Raw genomic sequence first — 14,277 nt, 5'->3', positions numbered from 1 at the left:
TACCTCCGTTAGCATAACTATTAGTCAGACATGAAGAAACAGATTTATTTCCAAATTCTATATAGGACCTACCCATCCTCCAAGTAATGCCTGATTCTGTGCTTAAAAGACTGTAATGTTTCCATTTTTTTTTAAAGTAATGTCCAAAATACACTTTCATCATATTTGCATCTCCCATATAACACTATGAATTTTGTGAATATACACAGTTCCTCTCGTATCTCCAGAAGCATGTAAAAGGCAGTAACTTGGTAAAGTACTGCCTTTTGAAGAGTATTACTGAAATTGCTCTTCAACTCTATTTTTCAATTGAATTTAAGTATTATTAGTAAGTTTAATAGTTCTATTGTCAAAGTCGCTGTCCTCCCACCCTCACAATCTTTTTCCTCCCCATTGTCATTCTCCTATATCAGCCTCTCATATCCACTGCCTGGAACTGACACAAATTTCCTCACACACTCCCCAGCTCAGACACCGGAGGGTTCCTCACTGCCTGACAAGTCTAGTTCTAACTCTGGCTCGTCACTCAGGGCTCTTCACCACGTAGCCCTAGCTTGTCCTTTCCCGCTTTACCGCCTGCCATCCCCCAGCGCTGTTTGGTGAATCCTCACAGCATTACGTGCAGTTCCTGAACTCAGCATATCCTGTGACGCTACGCTGTTCTGTCTACATTAAATGCACCCGCACACCTATTTAAACCATTTTTCTTCCTTCTTCAAGTCATCCCTATTCCCTTCAAACAAAATTAAATCCCTCCTCCATGTTGCCACTGTCCTTTCTTCATACATTTGTATGCAGGGTTGTTTCTCTCTCTCACTTGTGGAAAGTCAGTGGAGGCAGGGAGCCCATTATAGTCACGTCAGTAGGCTGAATAATGACCCTCAAAGGTACCCAGGTCCTAATCCCCAGAACCTTTGAATGTTACCTTACATCACAAAATAGACTTCCCAGATGTGATTAAGGATCTTGAGACGGGAAGATTATCCTGGATTATCTGGGTGGGCCCTCAATGTAATTACAATATAAGAGGGAGGCACAGGGATATCTGACTACAGACACAAGGGGAGAAAGGCATTGTGACAACAAAGCAGCAAGAGACTGGAAAAAGCTGCACTGCTAGCTTTGCAGATGGAGGAAGGGGCCATAAGCCAAGACATGCAAGAGATGCAGCTCTAGAAGCTGGAAAAGGCAAGGAAACCGATTCTGCCTCCGAGAGAGCATGGCCCTGATAACACCTTGATCTCAGCCCAGTGAAGACAATTTCAGACTTATGACCTCCAGAACTGTAAGAGAACAAATATATGTTGTTTAAGCCACCAAGTGTGTGGTAATTTGTTACAGCAGCCAGTGGAAACTGATACGCCTCTGTAGCCCCACAATGCTTCGGTACTCAGCAGACACACTTACGTTGACTAGTACTGGTTTTTTGTCTTCCCGTTTTTCAGTCCCTGAATCAAACTTTTTCTACACTTGAACAGTCCCCATTTGCCACTGAGTAAGTGTTTCTGCGAATAAGTCTTAGAATATATGACAGCTCAGTTAAACATGCCCCGTTTGTCTATAAAGGGAGTCAAGGGTAAATTCATTTACCTACGATAGTCTCCTATAGCACCAGCTGGGGGCCCAAACAGACATGCTGGCAGGCACACAGCTGCACTGGCACTCGGTCCTGATTTGGCTGAACTCACAAGAGGTTCACAAGGGAGACCACACATTCACCTGTGTGAATGGGGGTGCTATTCGTTCACCTGTGAAGTAACTAGTGATGCTTTTGGCTTACGAAACAGGAGTATAAACCTATAAAAGTACAAATATGATGGGTACTCTGAGCATAAAATGTCTAAAGCTCATTCACACAACTGGGTAAACGGAAAAAGTTTACCTGAGCTTATTTTATTTCTTTTTTATTATGAATTTTAACTTACATAGCTAATACAGTGAATGAATACATTCTCCTTGTAAAAAGTAAAAAAACCTCAGGTAAGGCTAAATAGAATCTGTTTGGAGGACTGTATCCCCCCCACCTCAGTCTCCTCCCTGGTTTATTCATGCTACTTTCATTCATTTCCTTTCCAGTTTTCAACACGGGATATATTATCCAAAAATGACATTTCAGAATATCTTACGAGCTAACACACACTGAAGTCAGTTATGGCCATTTGTTATGCAAACAGAATACTAAACAATGAGACTCAGGCTGTGGGGAGAGGAAGGCGGAACAAACCCACAAAGCCAAGTCAGTCTCTTTCTATAAAAGTAAACAAATAAAATCACACTAAAAATGGAAAGCTTTTTCCTTCTTGTAATTCATAATTCTGTCTGGAACTCTGCCCCTCCCTTTCAGCACCATTTTGTCAGGATAGACATGAACTGTGCCAAAGGCCTGGCTGTCTGGAGCCGTTTCAATAACCCCTTCTATGTTGACGTGGTGCACACCAAAAGGATCCTCAGAGTAGCCACCATCGTGAGTGTGACCGGCGAAGAAACACACCACACACTTGTGAGACCAAATGACTGCCAGGGCGTCTCTGTAATTCCAGGCCAGGCACACACTGTCAGAGGCCTCGGGATAAATGGGAAGATGGCCTGTTAGTCAAAGAGAAGAAGAGTTATGAGCCAATTAAGAAATACCTCTTTCACCAAAAAAAGGCTAAAAACTAGTACTCAGGATAAGGAAAATGTGTATTGCTACTCATATGGACCGAGACCAGAGAGAATCCACATACATGAAAAACTAGATAATCTAGAGCCACGTTTCTGGAGCATAAAGAAGGGCGAGACAGTTTGCATCCAAGGGGAGAGAGGCTGCTGTATACGCAGAAAGCCTGAGATCCATGGCCTACAAAGTCTCAAGATGCACAAACACCACCACGGGAGACTGAGGGCATCCCGGGCAGGGCGGTCCGTAAAGGCAGCCGGAGATCAGGCAGATGCTCCACTGGAATCCAGTCTCACTGACTTCCCTAAGAGTATGAGTGTCACACACACAGAAAGAGCTACTCCCAAGTAAAAGAACAGTTTAGGGATGGGCCAATGGATTTTATATGTATATGTCATTTATAGAAACACTCAATGTTTTATAAAGAACTGACTTATGCTACTTGAAATACCTCCATGAGATCAAGGTGGCCATAGGCATTTTACAGATGAGAAAACTAAGTTAAAGCAGGGAACATTCACACTAGCTTCCACTGGAGATACAGCCAAGAGAATTTCAAATTCTTGATCTCAAGGCACCTACGAGGCCACATCAACATCAGGCCACGGTTTCACGCCAACGTACAGGTACAACAGCTCACTGGTCTTTGATTCTCCCCATTAAATCATTTTCCTTTTTTCTCTATTACTGTTTATTTTTATCCTGAAATTTTATTCTGAAAATTTTATTCAGCTTAATATCTATTAGTTTATAATAAAAGTAAAAAAAGGGGAGGTAACAGAGCACACATGCACGTGTGCACATGCACGCGCACACACACACACACACAGACACACACACACACACACACACAACCACTCTTCAAGCTGTGATAAGGGCTGAGAGTCCCAGGAGGCTGTGTGACTTTGTAGACCCAGATGCCATGCTAGACTCATCAGACACAATTAGTCGTTCCCTCTGCCAATGGATTTTATATGTATATGTCATTTATAGAAACACTCAATGTTTTATAAAGAACTGACTTATGCTACTTGAAATACCTCCATGAGATCAAGGTGGCCATAGGCATTTTACAGATGAGAAAACTAAGTTAAAGCAGGGAACATTCACACTAGCTTCCACTGGAGATACAGCCAAGAGAATTTCAAATTCTTGATCTCAAGGCACCTACGAGGCCACATCAACATCAGGCCACGGTTTCACGCCAACGTACAGGTACAACAGCTCACTGGTCTTTGATTCTCCCCATTAAATCATTTTCCTTTTTTCTCTATTACTGTTTATTTTTATCCTGAAATTTTATTCTGAAAATTTTATTCAGCTTAATATCTATTAGTTTATAATAAAAGTAAAAAAAGGGGAGGTAACAGAGCACACATGCACGCGTGCACATGCACGCGCACACACACACACACACACAGACACACACACACACACAACCACTCTTCAAGCTGTGATAAGGGCTGAGACTCCCAGGAGGCTGTGTGACTTTGTAGACCCAGATGTCATGCTGGACTCATCAGACACAATTAGTCGTTCCCTCCTCTTTGAAATGCTTGGCTTCCAGAACACGGCTGTCCCCCTAGTTTTCTCCCAACCTCAACGGCTTCTGATCCTCACTCTGCTGCTTTCTCACTTCCCTAGTGTCCTGTCAGGAGTGCCCGAAGGCTTGGTCCTCAGGCTTCACTACTCCGTCTATACCTAATGACTTGGTGATCTCTTAGTAATTTACAGTTGTAAATACTATCTGTATTCTTTCAACTTCCACGTTTATATATCTGACCCAAACTTCTATTCTGAATTTCCGACTCATATGTCCCTACTGCTTACTCACCATCTCTCCTGATGTCTAATAGGCATCTGCAACTTCATATTTTCAAACCTGAACTCCTGAACTCTTCACTCAAAACCCCTCCTACTGCAGTGTTCCATATCTCAGCTAATAGCAATTCTATCCTTCCAACTGCATGGCCAAAACTTGAGTAGGCCAAATACTTCCGAGAAGCCAAAATGAAAGTGAAGAAGCAAACAGAAACAAAAGGAAATGTCTATTAGCCATTTTAAACTTTGCTAAAGAAAACCCGAGGCACTCAGCTGTTCATCCAGTCTGAGCTTAGAGCAAAATGGAAGAAACGTACGAGATGCTAACGCAGACAGGTGCACTGACAGAAGTGCAAAGAAACGGGAAGAATACAGTACGGAGGGAGACGACGACGAAAGGGGTCTCTCCTGTCTCAGGAGCTCTATGACTTGACCTACGTAGTTTAATCTCTTTGGGTTCAGTTTCCTTATCTTTAAAATTAAAAGGTTTGATTTTATATGATCTCGAGGTCCCTTTTAGCTCCAGTATTCTCTACAATAACAGGTACATTATGGCAGTGAAAACTAAAAAGCAGAGACAAGAAGTATCCCATTTTGGAAACCACTTATTACAGAGCCAAACAGTGTCACATCATGTCTATAACCCCTGAGGGCACCTTATAATTTTCTAAGCCTTGAATGACATTTGATATTCTAGAAATACCCCTACTCCATCTCATATCTTTACCACATCAGTGAAAGATAAATAAGTGAAAATTGATTAGTAGAAATATAATGGTTTTCTTTTGGCCACACCCAGTGGCTTGCCGGATCTTACTTCTCCCACCAGGGATCGAATCCGGGCCTCGGCAGTGAAAGCACCAAGTCCTAATCACTGGACGGCCAAGGAATTCCCTGAAATATAATTTTATATTACCAACTATCTGAAGAGCCTGCCATTTTCAAAGGGATTTCATGTTCATAAGTCCATTTGATACAATCCTGAGAAACTGCAGTTTGCACATTCAACATCTGTCCAGAGTCACACAGGTCATAGAAACAAGAGCCAGAATGGCATGCCGTCCCTGTGACCCTCAGTACTATCGTCTCATCCATCAGGCCACATCGATTTTAACCGAGAGAACTAATCCCAGCCCCCAAACCAAGTACACCAGGCATACTGCAAATCCAGATTCAGTTCTTCGTGTGTGTGTGTGCGTGCGTGCACGCACGCACACACGCTCACATACACACACGTCTATTTTAAGCACCTCCAGGTTCCTATAACCTCTAATGGCAGTATGTCTGTGAAAAATAATTCTAAACGAAAACAACACATTTTATTTCCTTGCAATCATATGGTGGACACAGTTACAGACCTGCCAGATGAGCCTCTCACACTCTTCCCAAGACACCAGCTTTGCTTTCACCTCGTCAGCAGAGGTCACTGCACTCACAGGTAGGTCTCCTGAGGCTGGGATTTGGTCTGGGGCCTGGATGGAGTTTTTCACTTATATGTATTACTATACAAATTGAACCCATTTGGGGAAATACTACTTTTAAACTTAAAGGGCCAACTCACAGGCTCTAATACATGGCAAGATGTTTTATTTTACAATTCTTTCCTGACTCAAGCTTAAATGTTAATTTTACATTCAGATTGTTTCTCAATAAAAAATTTTAAACAGCTTTCATTTTATAAAAATATCACAATATTAAATATTGTTAGTATCTTTTAAAACCTAACTAGACCCATTCTCTAAAATGCCAGTGCAATCAACTCATTTAAATACTTACTCACAATCACCACCTTTTCTTGGTTTCTGTCAGAGAATGTAAGAACTTCATTCAGCCAGTTCAGCTGTTCTTGGCTGAATCCTCCATTAAACTGGACAAACTGGGGCTCAGCAAGTCCTGAAACAAATTTAGTAATTTAGACCCATCAAATGTCGATTTTCCCTCATTTGGGCATTCAAACTTAGCTAACATGGGGACACTTGTACTTTTCTTTAGGAACGTTTGGCAGCAATGACTTAAAATAGGAAACCGTAACAATTTAGAGCAGTGTAAATCACACTGTATCTTACTCCTAATCTCAATTCTCCTCTGCTTACTTCCCCAGCTTCCCGTTACGCTGAATATACAACAGACTGTTTTCTGTGTCCACTGAGCCACTGTAAAATCACCTTGCACCCCATGGGCCCTTCTGTGCTCTTCAGTAACAGTGCCTTACACTGCTTTGCGCCTATGCACTGGTTTTTGTCTTGAGTGCTCTGCCCCACCCGCTCTTCCCAAGGCTGACTCCTTCACATCACTTAGCTGAAATGCTTTTCTCCTTAGATGGGCTATTTCTGGCCACCTGACTAAAATGGTACCCCTAGTCGTTTTCTATAATATTGCACTTTATTTTCTTGGTGGCACTGATCACTTATTTCTGTTGCATTTATTATCTGTCCCGTCCACTTTCCTCTTGTTTCCTCTACTCCATCCATAAAAAAGTGGGACTGTCAGTATTGCCTACGCCTCTGAATAGCTGCCCTAGAAAAAGTACCCGGCCAGAACATCAGGCACTCAGTTATGTGTTAAATAAATGAATCTTGAACCAAATGCCACCAATCCATGTGCCATGAGGCGTGTGAGAAATCCTGACCCTGAACAACAGGACAATATACTTTTACCTTAATCGTCCATCTTCCTGCTGAATAAAAGGTAGCTGAAGAATTTAAAGACAATGTATTAGATTCTCAGCTCAAAGGAATAATTCACCTTGAGGACTATTCAATTCCGCATTTGGGTTGTGCTCCCTCAGTATTTTCAGACACTGCTGGTATTTTGGAGAAGACGGATCCACGCCCAAGACACTCATGTCATAAGCATCGAGTAAAATGAACCGGAATTTAGGGAACGGTACAAAGTGATAAGCATAATAATTCTCTGAAGGCACAGTCTCAGGATGATGGGCAATCTGGTCCTCCAGAAACTTTGTGTTAAGTTTGGAGTTTGTTAAATAGTCTCTGCTGAAGTTATAGAATTCATGATTTCCCCACGTGTGATGAACTGGGACTTTCAGCCTTTGGAACGTGTTCATGATGAGTTCTAGTGACTTTTCTGATGCTTGGTGCTGTGCATTATATCCATCGATGATGTCTCCAAGCTGAAGTACGCAACTGGGTGGGCTGCTTTCTTTACTCCAGTGTTCGATAGCACCCTGTAAGTGAAGATGACTGTGTCTGTAGTATCTCCGTCTGCTTCCTTGGAAATTATAGCCATCTTCCAAATCAGCATACTGAATATCTGCTATAACTCCAAAGGAGAAAAGAGGTTCTGAACTCTCACTGAGGGGTCCAGGTTCGGGCTTAGCATCCATAATCTCCAAATAGTTTTCTAAATTAAGCAAGGAAAGTGAAAAAGATAAAGTTATAAACATCTAATTTTCGAACTGGACTGAAGAAAACGGTAAAATGAATATTAAACTTAATAGTCAATCCACTAGGTAGCTTGGTACAGAGAAAAGTGCATGGGCTTTAGAGTCTGATGGTCTTAGGTCCAAATCACCAAGTCCTCAAAATGCTTCTGTTTTCTCATCTGTAAAATAGATGATAACCTCTATTCTGCAGAAGAACAGCAATTCACAAAAGGGTATTATCCTACTCGTGAACAGGCATTCTAGTTCTAGTAAAGTCAAATTCAAATCTGGTATAATTTGTAATTTTTAATAAATATACACTAGTTTTAAACAAACACACACACACACACCCCTTCATCCACAAACACCAAAATAATTCTATCAAAAGCTCAAGATTTCTTTTTGGTGGGGGGAGTTGTATATTACACTCATTCATTGTACTTTATACATTAGTTCCCACTAGGAGTATATTACGTTAGGCTAGATCTTTTCTCTTTGTTGATGGGTAGGTCACCTCAAATAATTTTCTCATATTTCATATATGCAATAACACAAAGAGGAAGAAAAGATGAGAGGATTAATTTAAACAAAAAAATCCGGCACAAAAACTATGATATTGATGTGACTGTTTTCACTTCTGTGAATAGCGATGCCTGGTTCTTCAAAAGTTGGATTCAAATTTGTACCAGCTTTTTAAAACCTGAATAACACATTCCCCTTCTCTCTAAACAAAACAGGAAATATGTATTCTTTTTTTCTCATACATGATCTCTTCCTCAGTGGACCACAAGTGCTAGGGATTTAGACTTTAAAAAGCTATTACTTTATTAGATTGTTTACAATCTGAATTTATAATCATTTGTAATCTCTTAAAAGTGCCAAGAACACTAAGGATTAAAATAAAAGGCTAGGACCCTAAATTATCAACTATTCTTGTTATAAAAACTACAGTAATAAATTGTGTTGTGGTGTCTAGGTTATTAAAACCTAGTTGTTTCTAAAAACTCACTTGTAGTTTCTAAAATTACGTTCAGACTCCTGGTCTCCAGTCATTTGCTGAATATTCCTACTGAGTTCTTTTTAACCGTCTACAGACATGTGAAATCCTGTCAGAGTGCTCCTATGAGGTGGAGGTGACAACTCCACAATCAGCAACAAGGGCCAGATTTCTATTTGACACTTTTAAGAATTAAGGGTCTCTTTTTGGTCTAAACTGTTTGTCAATAATGACACACTTTCTATGTGATCTACCCAATTATGAGCTAAATTCCTTCCTTAATCTGGTTGGGTAGAATGAGCCCCAAAACAGGTAAAACAGAACCAGAAAAAGTGATGGAAACCCTGAAAAATTCCTTGGTGTTCTTATACTTTTTTGTTGTTGTTGTTCATTTCTTCCTGCAGTCCCATCTGAAAACCCCACTAAATACCAACTCAGTTAATATGTACGAGGGATAGTATAGATGAGATAATCTGATTTGAAAGGTGAGATACAATTAAAATAAATACAAAACTCATTTAAGCTGAAAACCCCTAGTCTTTTAAGGCTTCAAATATTTGGGATTCCAAGTATAGATTAATAAGAGAATCAAACCAGAAGATAATTTAGCAAGTGTTATCATTGGAACGTTATCACCAGAGTTTAAGAGAAAATGGTTTCTGGGAATGCTTTTATCCCCTGCTAAACAAGCTTGTTTGTTTTTACCTTTAAACTCAGCGCCTTTAGGGTAACAATATGTACTCTACATCTCCTAGAAGGTATTTGGTCCCAATTAATTTGATCTTGTCCAGTAGACACCTGTCACTGCCGACCCAGCATTCATTTCCTGTTCTGGTCGCAGCATCCCAATGTCTGTTTAGGCACCTACCCACTCTCACTCTCAGTCTGTGTGGTTTAACCTCAACCTCCTGGCTGGGGAGAGGCAGACCCAGGACCCAGGCCTGGCCTCTAAAAGCCCAGTTTCCCTCTGGTCAGTTGGGGGTCAATAAGCATCAGCCCTGGGACTTTCACTGGAACTACTAGCAAAACTACTGGAACTACTTCTGCTAAAACTGATAACTAAGACTGGAGCTGCTAGGGAAAAGTTAACTGAGAAGAAACCCAACCTAGAAGGAAGCAATGTGACCGATGGAAGGATGTCAAGTCCTGGAAACACTAGCTGAACACTTGGATCCACCTGTCCCTGCTAGAACTACTCTTGGTCATTTAGTTCTATCAGCCAACAAAATCTCCTCTGAGTAAAGCCAAAGTGAACTGGCTTTAAGGTTTCTGTCATGCGATAGCAAAAGCCCTATCAGATGCACCTTCCACTGGAACACAGTTTAGTTTAGGGAAACTCCAGGGTATCTGAAGATTTGCCAGCTTTTTAAAGAAAGTTAAGTAATGTGAAGAGAACCAGCAAGGGCCACATACTTCAAAGTAGTAATGTGTTCTAGGGTAGAAAAGAGATTCAAAATGCTCATTACATATAGCTTTTAAAGATAAGGCTAAGGATAGAAAAAAATATGCATTTCATTAAACAAAGAAATTATTTTGTAAAACAGAAACTTAAATTTATACCGTGATCTGTTAAAGAAAAGATAAGAGATAAGGGAGGACAAGACCACATTCACGGAAAGACAATTGGAATCAACAGTGAGTGAGTCAGGGCAAAAAAGAACCAAGTGGGCCGGGAATTGACTCTTCTGGCTCATTTAGAGTTTTTTGTTTTATGGTTCAGGGAGATGCCAGGGAGCTCAGAAAGACTGATCCTGGTGGACAGAGAGATCAACAACTCAAAGACACCTCCAGTGGGGAGACTTAGAATTAACAAGCATTCCAGTCCCGTAAAACTTTTTCAAAATACTCCCCATCCTTCACCAAACACACACAAACAAGTAGATAAGTAGATGAGCAGAGAATAATTGTTAAAGCTAAAATGGGTACATGAGGTTTATTCTCTCTACTTTTATGCATGTTTTTAAATGTCTATAATATAAAGTTTTTTAAAAGCATTCTAAAGTTTAGGGAAAAATAAAGTCTGGAAGAATTAGAAGATCTAAGAAAATAATTTGCTTTTGAAAAGAAAGCCAAATAGCAAGTTTCTAGTGAACTTGGTTCTGGAAGTTTTGCCTGCACCATTTACATACGCTAGGTTATCTAAGTTTTAGTTAAGAGGTATTATGATGAACTGCTGGAAGCTGTGAAGCTGAAAACCTAGAACTGATTGCAGTTCCAGTTTCTTAGAGCAAAATAACCCTCATCCCTTGTTGAGATTCAACTCAGTTTAATGCACAGTGGTCTACTTTGTAAATCATAAAGCACTCTATACGTGTTAAGAAAATTATTATTATTATTATTTTTTTTTTTTTGCGGTACATAGGCCTCTCACTGTTGTGGCCTCTCCTGTTGCGGAGCACAGGCTCCGGACACGCAGACTCAGCGGCCATGGCTCACGGGCCCAGCCACTCCGCGGCACGTGGGATCTTCCTGGACCGGGGCACGAACCCGCGTCCCCTGCATCGGCAGGTGGACTCCCAACCACTGCGCCACCAGGGAAGCCCAAGAAAATTATTTTTTAATTATATATCTGCCTAGTGAACCTCAAGGTAAATGAAACTACCCCAACTTTTTATAGACCAGAATAATGCAGAAAACTTAACAAGATTTCCTCAAAAAAGGTCCTACAAAAATTCATGGTGCAGGATAAGCAGTCAGCATTCTGCGAAAACCACCTTAGGCACCAATGATTTTCAAGAATAGAAGGAAATGCCCAGGGATGCTTACTTGCTGAAAACTTGCTACAAGATGATATAAAAAACTTCTATGATAATTAAGACTGGCAGAAGGCTGAAGGTCCTTGTAGAAAGCCCTCAAGAATCTATGGTGAGGATGTGAAGAAAGACAGCCCTTCAAACTACTGTCAAAGGAAAAAAATGTGACAAGCCTAGACTTTACTAAGGAGAGACTGTTAAGGGGAACTACTGCCATAAAGAGATGCTCAAAGCCTAAGCCAAAAGCATCTCAGGGAAGGGATGCGTGAGCCAAGTTTTTATACACAGACCCACGTGGGCTAGGTAGCTGTGGAAAAAGAAGTGAGGGGGGGGGATAGCCTTGAAACTCACTGTGCTAGATACAGCAATAACAGGCAAGGTGAGGCAGGAAATGTTTGTGGCTAGACACGCAGGGCGGAGATCTGCACCTGAGATGAAGCAAGCGAACTACAGGGCCGGGAAGTTAGGCCTAGCTGTCCTAGTCAAACAGCCTAAGGTTATGTCAAGCACAAAATTTGATCAGCCTTGTCACTGTTGATAGAACAAATATCAGATGATAATATCTACATCCTGTCTCGTTCAAGGAAAGTATCTAAATTGGGAAAAAAAAGAAAAAAAAACTCGTCTGTGATCTTGGTGGTTTAAGAGGAGTAATAAAATTGTGTCAAACAAAACACAATGCAGGAGGCTACAAGTAAGAAATGAATTTATTTGGGGTCTTAAGAACTGCAATTTGGGAGACAAATATTCAGGTAAAACTGAGAGTGTTCTGGGGAAGAGAAAGAGTCAGGGGCTCATACGAAAAGCCACAGAGTTAGCTGCCTGTTGAGAACTGTGATTGACTCTGACACAAGTCAAGAAATATTTGTCTTTAAGGAATCAGAATTATTCCAGGCTAGGGGTCCGCTAGGTATCCTGAGTTTCCAGCACATGTTCTGGATGACTTCATTAGGACAATAAATGGTCAAAGGTCAGATTCCATCCAGGCTGAGACATGCCTAAGTCACACATCCTCAAGGGCCTCCCGACTCCATTTCAGTGAGCTCTCTTAGCAATACCAACACCATTCTGATTTTCCTCTCACATGTGACAGGTTTACACTAGACAGTGTTTTAGGTATCTTTTAACGCTAAAGTTTTATAGGTGCGTGAAGTCAGGCTCAGAGGTGTTAGCAATTCATCCAATGTACAGCTATAAAACACCTACTTTCAGCCAGGAACTGTCTTAGAAGCTAGTATTTTATTTAACATTATAAAATTTAATATGAAGGCGTTGTATAAAAATGCTTTGGTAAACAAATAAAGGGTCCAGCTGTTAAAAGAATCACTCTGGAAAATAAAAATTCACAGACCAGCTGAAAAAAAATCCTGAGTTCAATTTTCATGTATCTGACGGCTGTCTGATCAATTAACCTACAACTGAGCAAAGAGGTCAACAATAGTTGTACACACTCACTGCCTGAAGATGCAGGGCTACAAACCTCCTGGTGGGCGAGCAGAGGAGAACACTGGCTGATGATGCCAGTTCATAAAAAATACCCCGCCCCGGGGCCACCATCACCAGGCACCGGATGCTTCCGCTCAGCGGACGCCCTGAAAAAGGCCCCGCGGGAGTGGGATCCAAAGTTAAGAACGTTAGAAGGCTTTTTTTTTTTTTTCCTCCTTTTTTTGTATTTTGCACATCTGCACGGAGGCGGGGAGGAGAGAGATTAAGACTGCAGACGCTGAGACAAAAACAAAGGCAAGACAGAATGCACGCGAGTTAAACTTTCGCAAGGAATGAAAAGTCAACCTACAAACGCTCTCCGCCTCGTTAACAAGGGGCTTATGTAAATACAGGCTTGTAGAAATCCTAGGGCCCAGGGAGCCCAAGTCATGGGCTGGGACGTGACGCAGGAGAGACACCACTCCGTACAGTGCCGGTATTTCTATTCAGGTTCCTTATACCCTGCGAATATAAATCCCAGGCAGTTCAGTCATACTTGACTAGTCCTTGTCACCCTAACCGCTCAAATATCCTAACCAGCAAATGTGTTTAAAAAGTCGCACAGGGCTTCCCTGGTGGCGCAGTGGTTGAGAGTCCGCCTGCCGATGCAGGGGACACGGATTCGTGCCCTAGCCGGGGAAGATCCCACATGCCACGGAGCGGCTGGGCCCATGAGCCATGGCCGCTGAGCCTGCGCGTCCGGAGCCTGTGCTCCGCAACGGAAGAGGCCACAACAGTTAGAGGCCCGCGTACCGCAAAAAAAAACAAAAAGTCGCACATTATTTCAAGCGCAATGGGTCCGCTTCTACGTTAGGGGTGTAAAGCGGTCAAGGACCGGCCTCCAGGCTGAGGACGGGGGCTGCCCGGTGCCGGCCGTCTCCGGACGCCGTTTTCTCTTTTCCGAGGCTGGGGGTACCCCGTGGGGAAGGAGAGGCTGCGGTCGCCGAAGCCCCGGGCCCCTGAGCTGCACTCAGGGCTCCAGGCTCAGCTCCCTTTTTTTTTCCCGGCCCACCCCGCCCCGCCTCCAGCCGCGAGGAACCACCTACCGCGCGCCGACTCCGCAGCGAAGGGCTCCCAGACTACCGGCTATCCGACCGCGTCACCATCGAGCGCAGCGGAAAGAGCGGCTCTCCCTCACTTTCGGAGGAAGCGGAAACGGTGCCGGAAGTCGAGGGGC

General features: G+C 42.3%; 1 protein-coding gene across 1 annotated transcript; it reads right to left on the bottom strand.

Annotated features, from left to right (window-relative positions):
• Window positions 1-106: 106 nt before the first annotated feature.
• On the bottom strand, window positions 107-14,208 carry ADPRM (ADP-ribose/CDP-alcohol diphosphatase, manganese dependent). The gene is made up of 4 exons (XM_024752895.1): window positions 14,147-14,208; window positions 7,226-7,843; window positions 6,257-6,373; window positions 107-2,586 (listed from the first exon to the last, which is right to left on the bottom strand). Exons 2-4 carry the CDS (start codon window positions 7,824-7,826, stop codon window positions 2,276-2,278), a joined length of 1,029 nt encoding a protein of 342 aa, XP_024608663.1. The 5' UTR covers window positions 7,827-7,843; window positions 14,147-14,208; the 3' UTR covers window positions 107-2,275.
• Window positions 14,209-14,277: the final 69 nt, after the last annotated feature.

Source organism: Neophocaena asiaeorientalis, unplaced genomic scaffold (genome assembly GCF_003031525.2).
Source record: "Neophocaena asiaeorientalis asiaeorientalis breed wild unplaced genomic scaffold, Neophocaena_asiaeorientalis_V1.1 scaffold540, whole genome shotgun sequence".
Lineage (NCBI taxonomy): Eukaryota > Metazoa > Chordata > Mammalia > Artiodactyla > Phocoenidae > Neophocaena > Neophocaena asiaeorientalis.
Note: the sequence above shows the minus strand (reverse complement) of the source record. Positions and strands in the feature narration are given on the sequence as shown.

What these genes read in the sequence shown, in the direction of transcription:
- ADPRM (XM_024752895.1), bottom strand. Translation starts at nt 7,826, where the DNA reads ATGGATGCTAAGCCCGAACCTGGACCCCTCAGTGAGAGTTCAGAACCT. An exon ending in GGAATTGAATAGTCCTCAAG is followed by an intron (nt 6,374 to 7,225) that starts GTGAATTATTCC and finishes AATTTGTTTCAG; the next exon opens with GACTTGCTGAGCCCCAGTTT. An exon ending in AGAAAAGGTGGTGATTGTGA is followed by an intron (nt 2,587 to 6,256) that starts GTAAGTATTTAA and finishes TTTGACTAACAG; the next exon opens with GCCATCTTCCCATTTATCCC.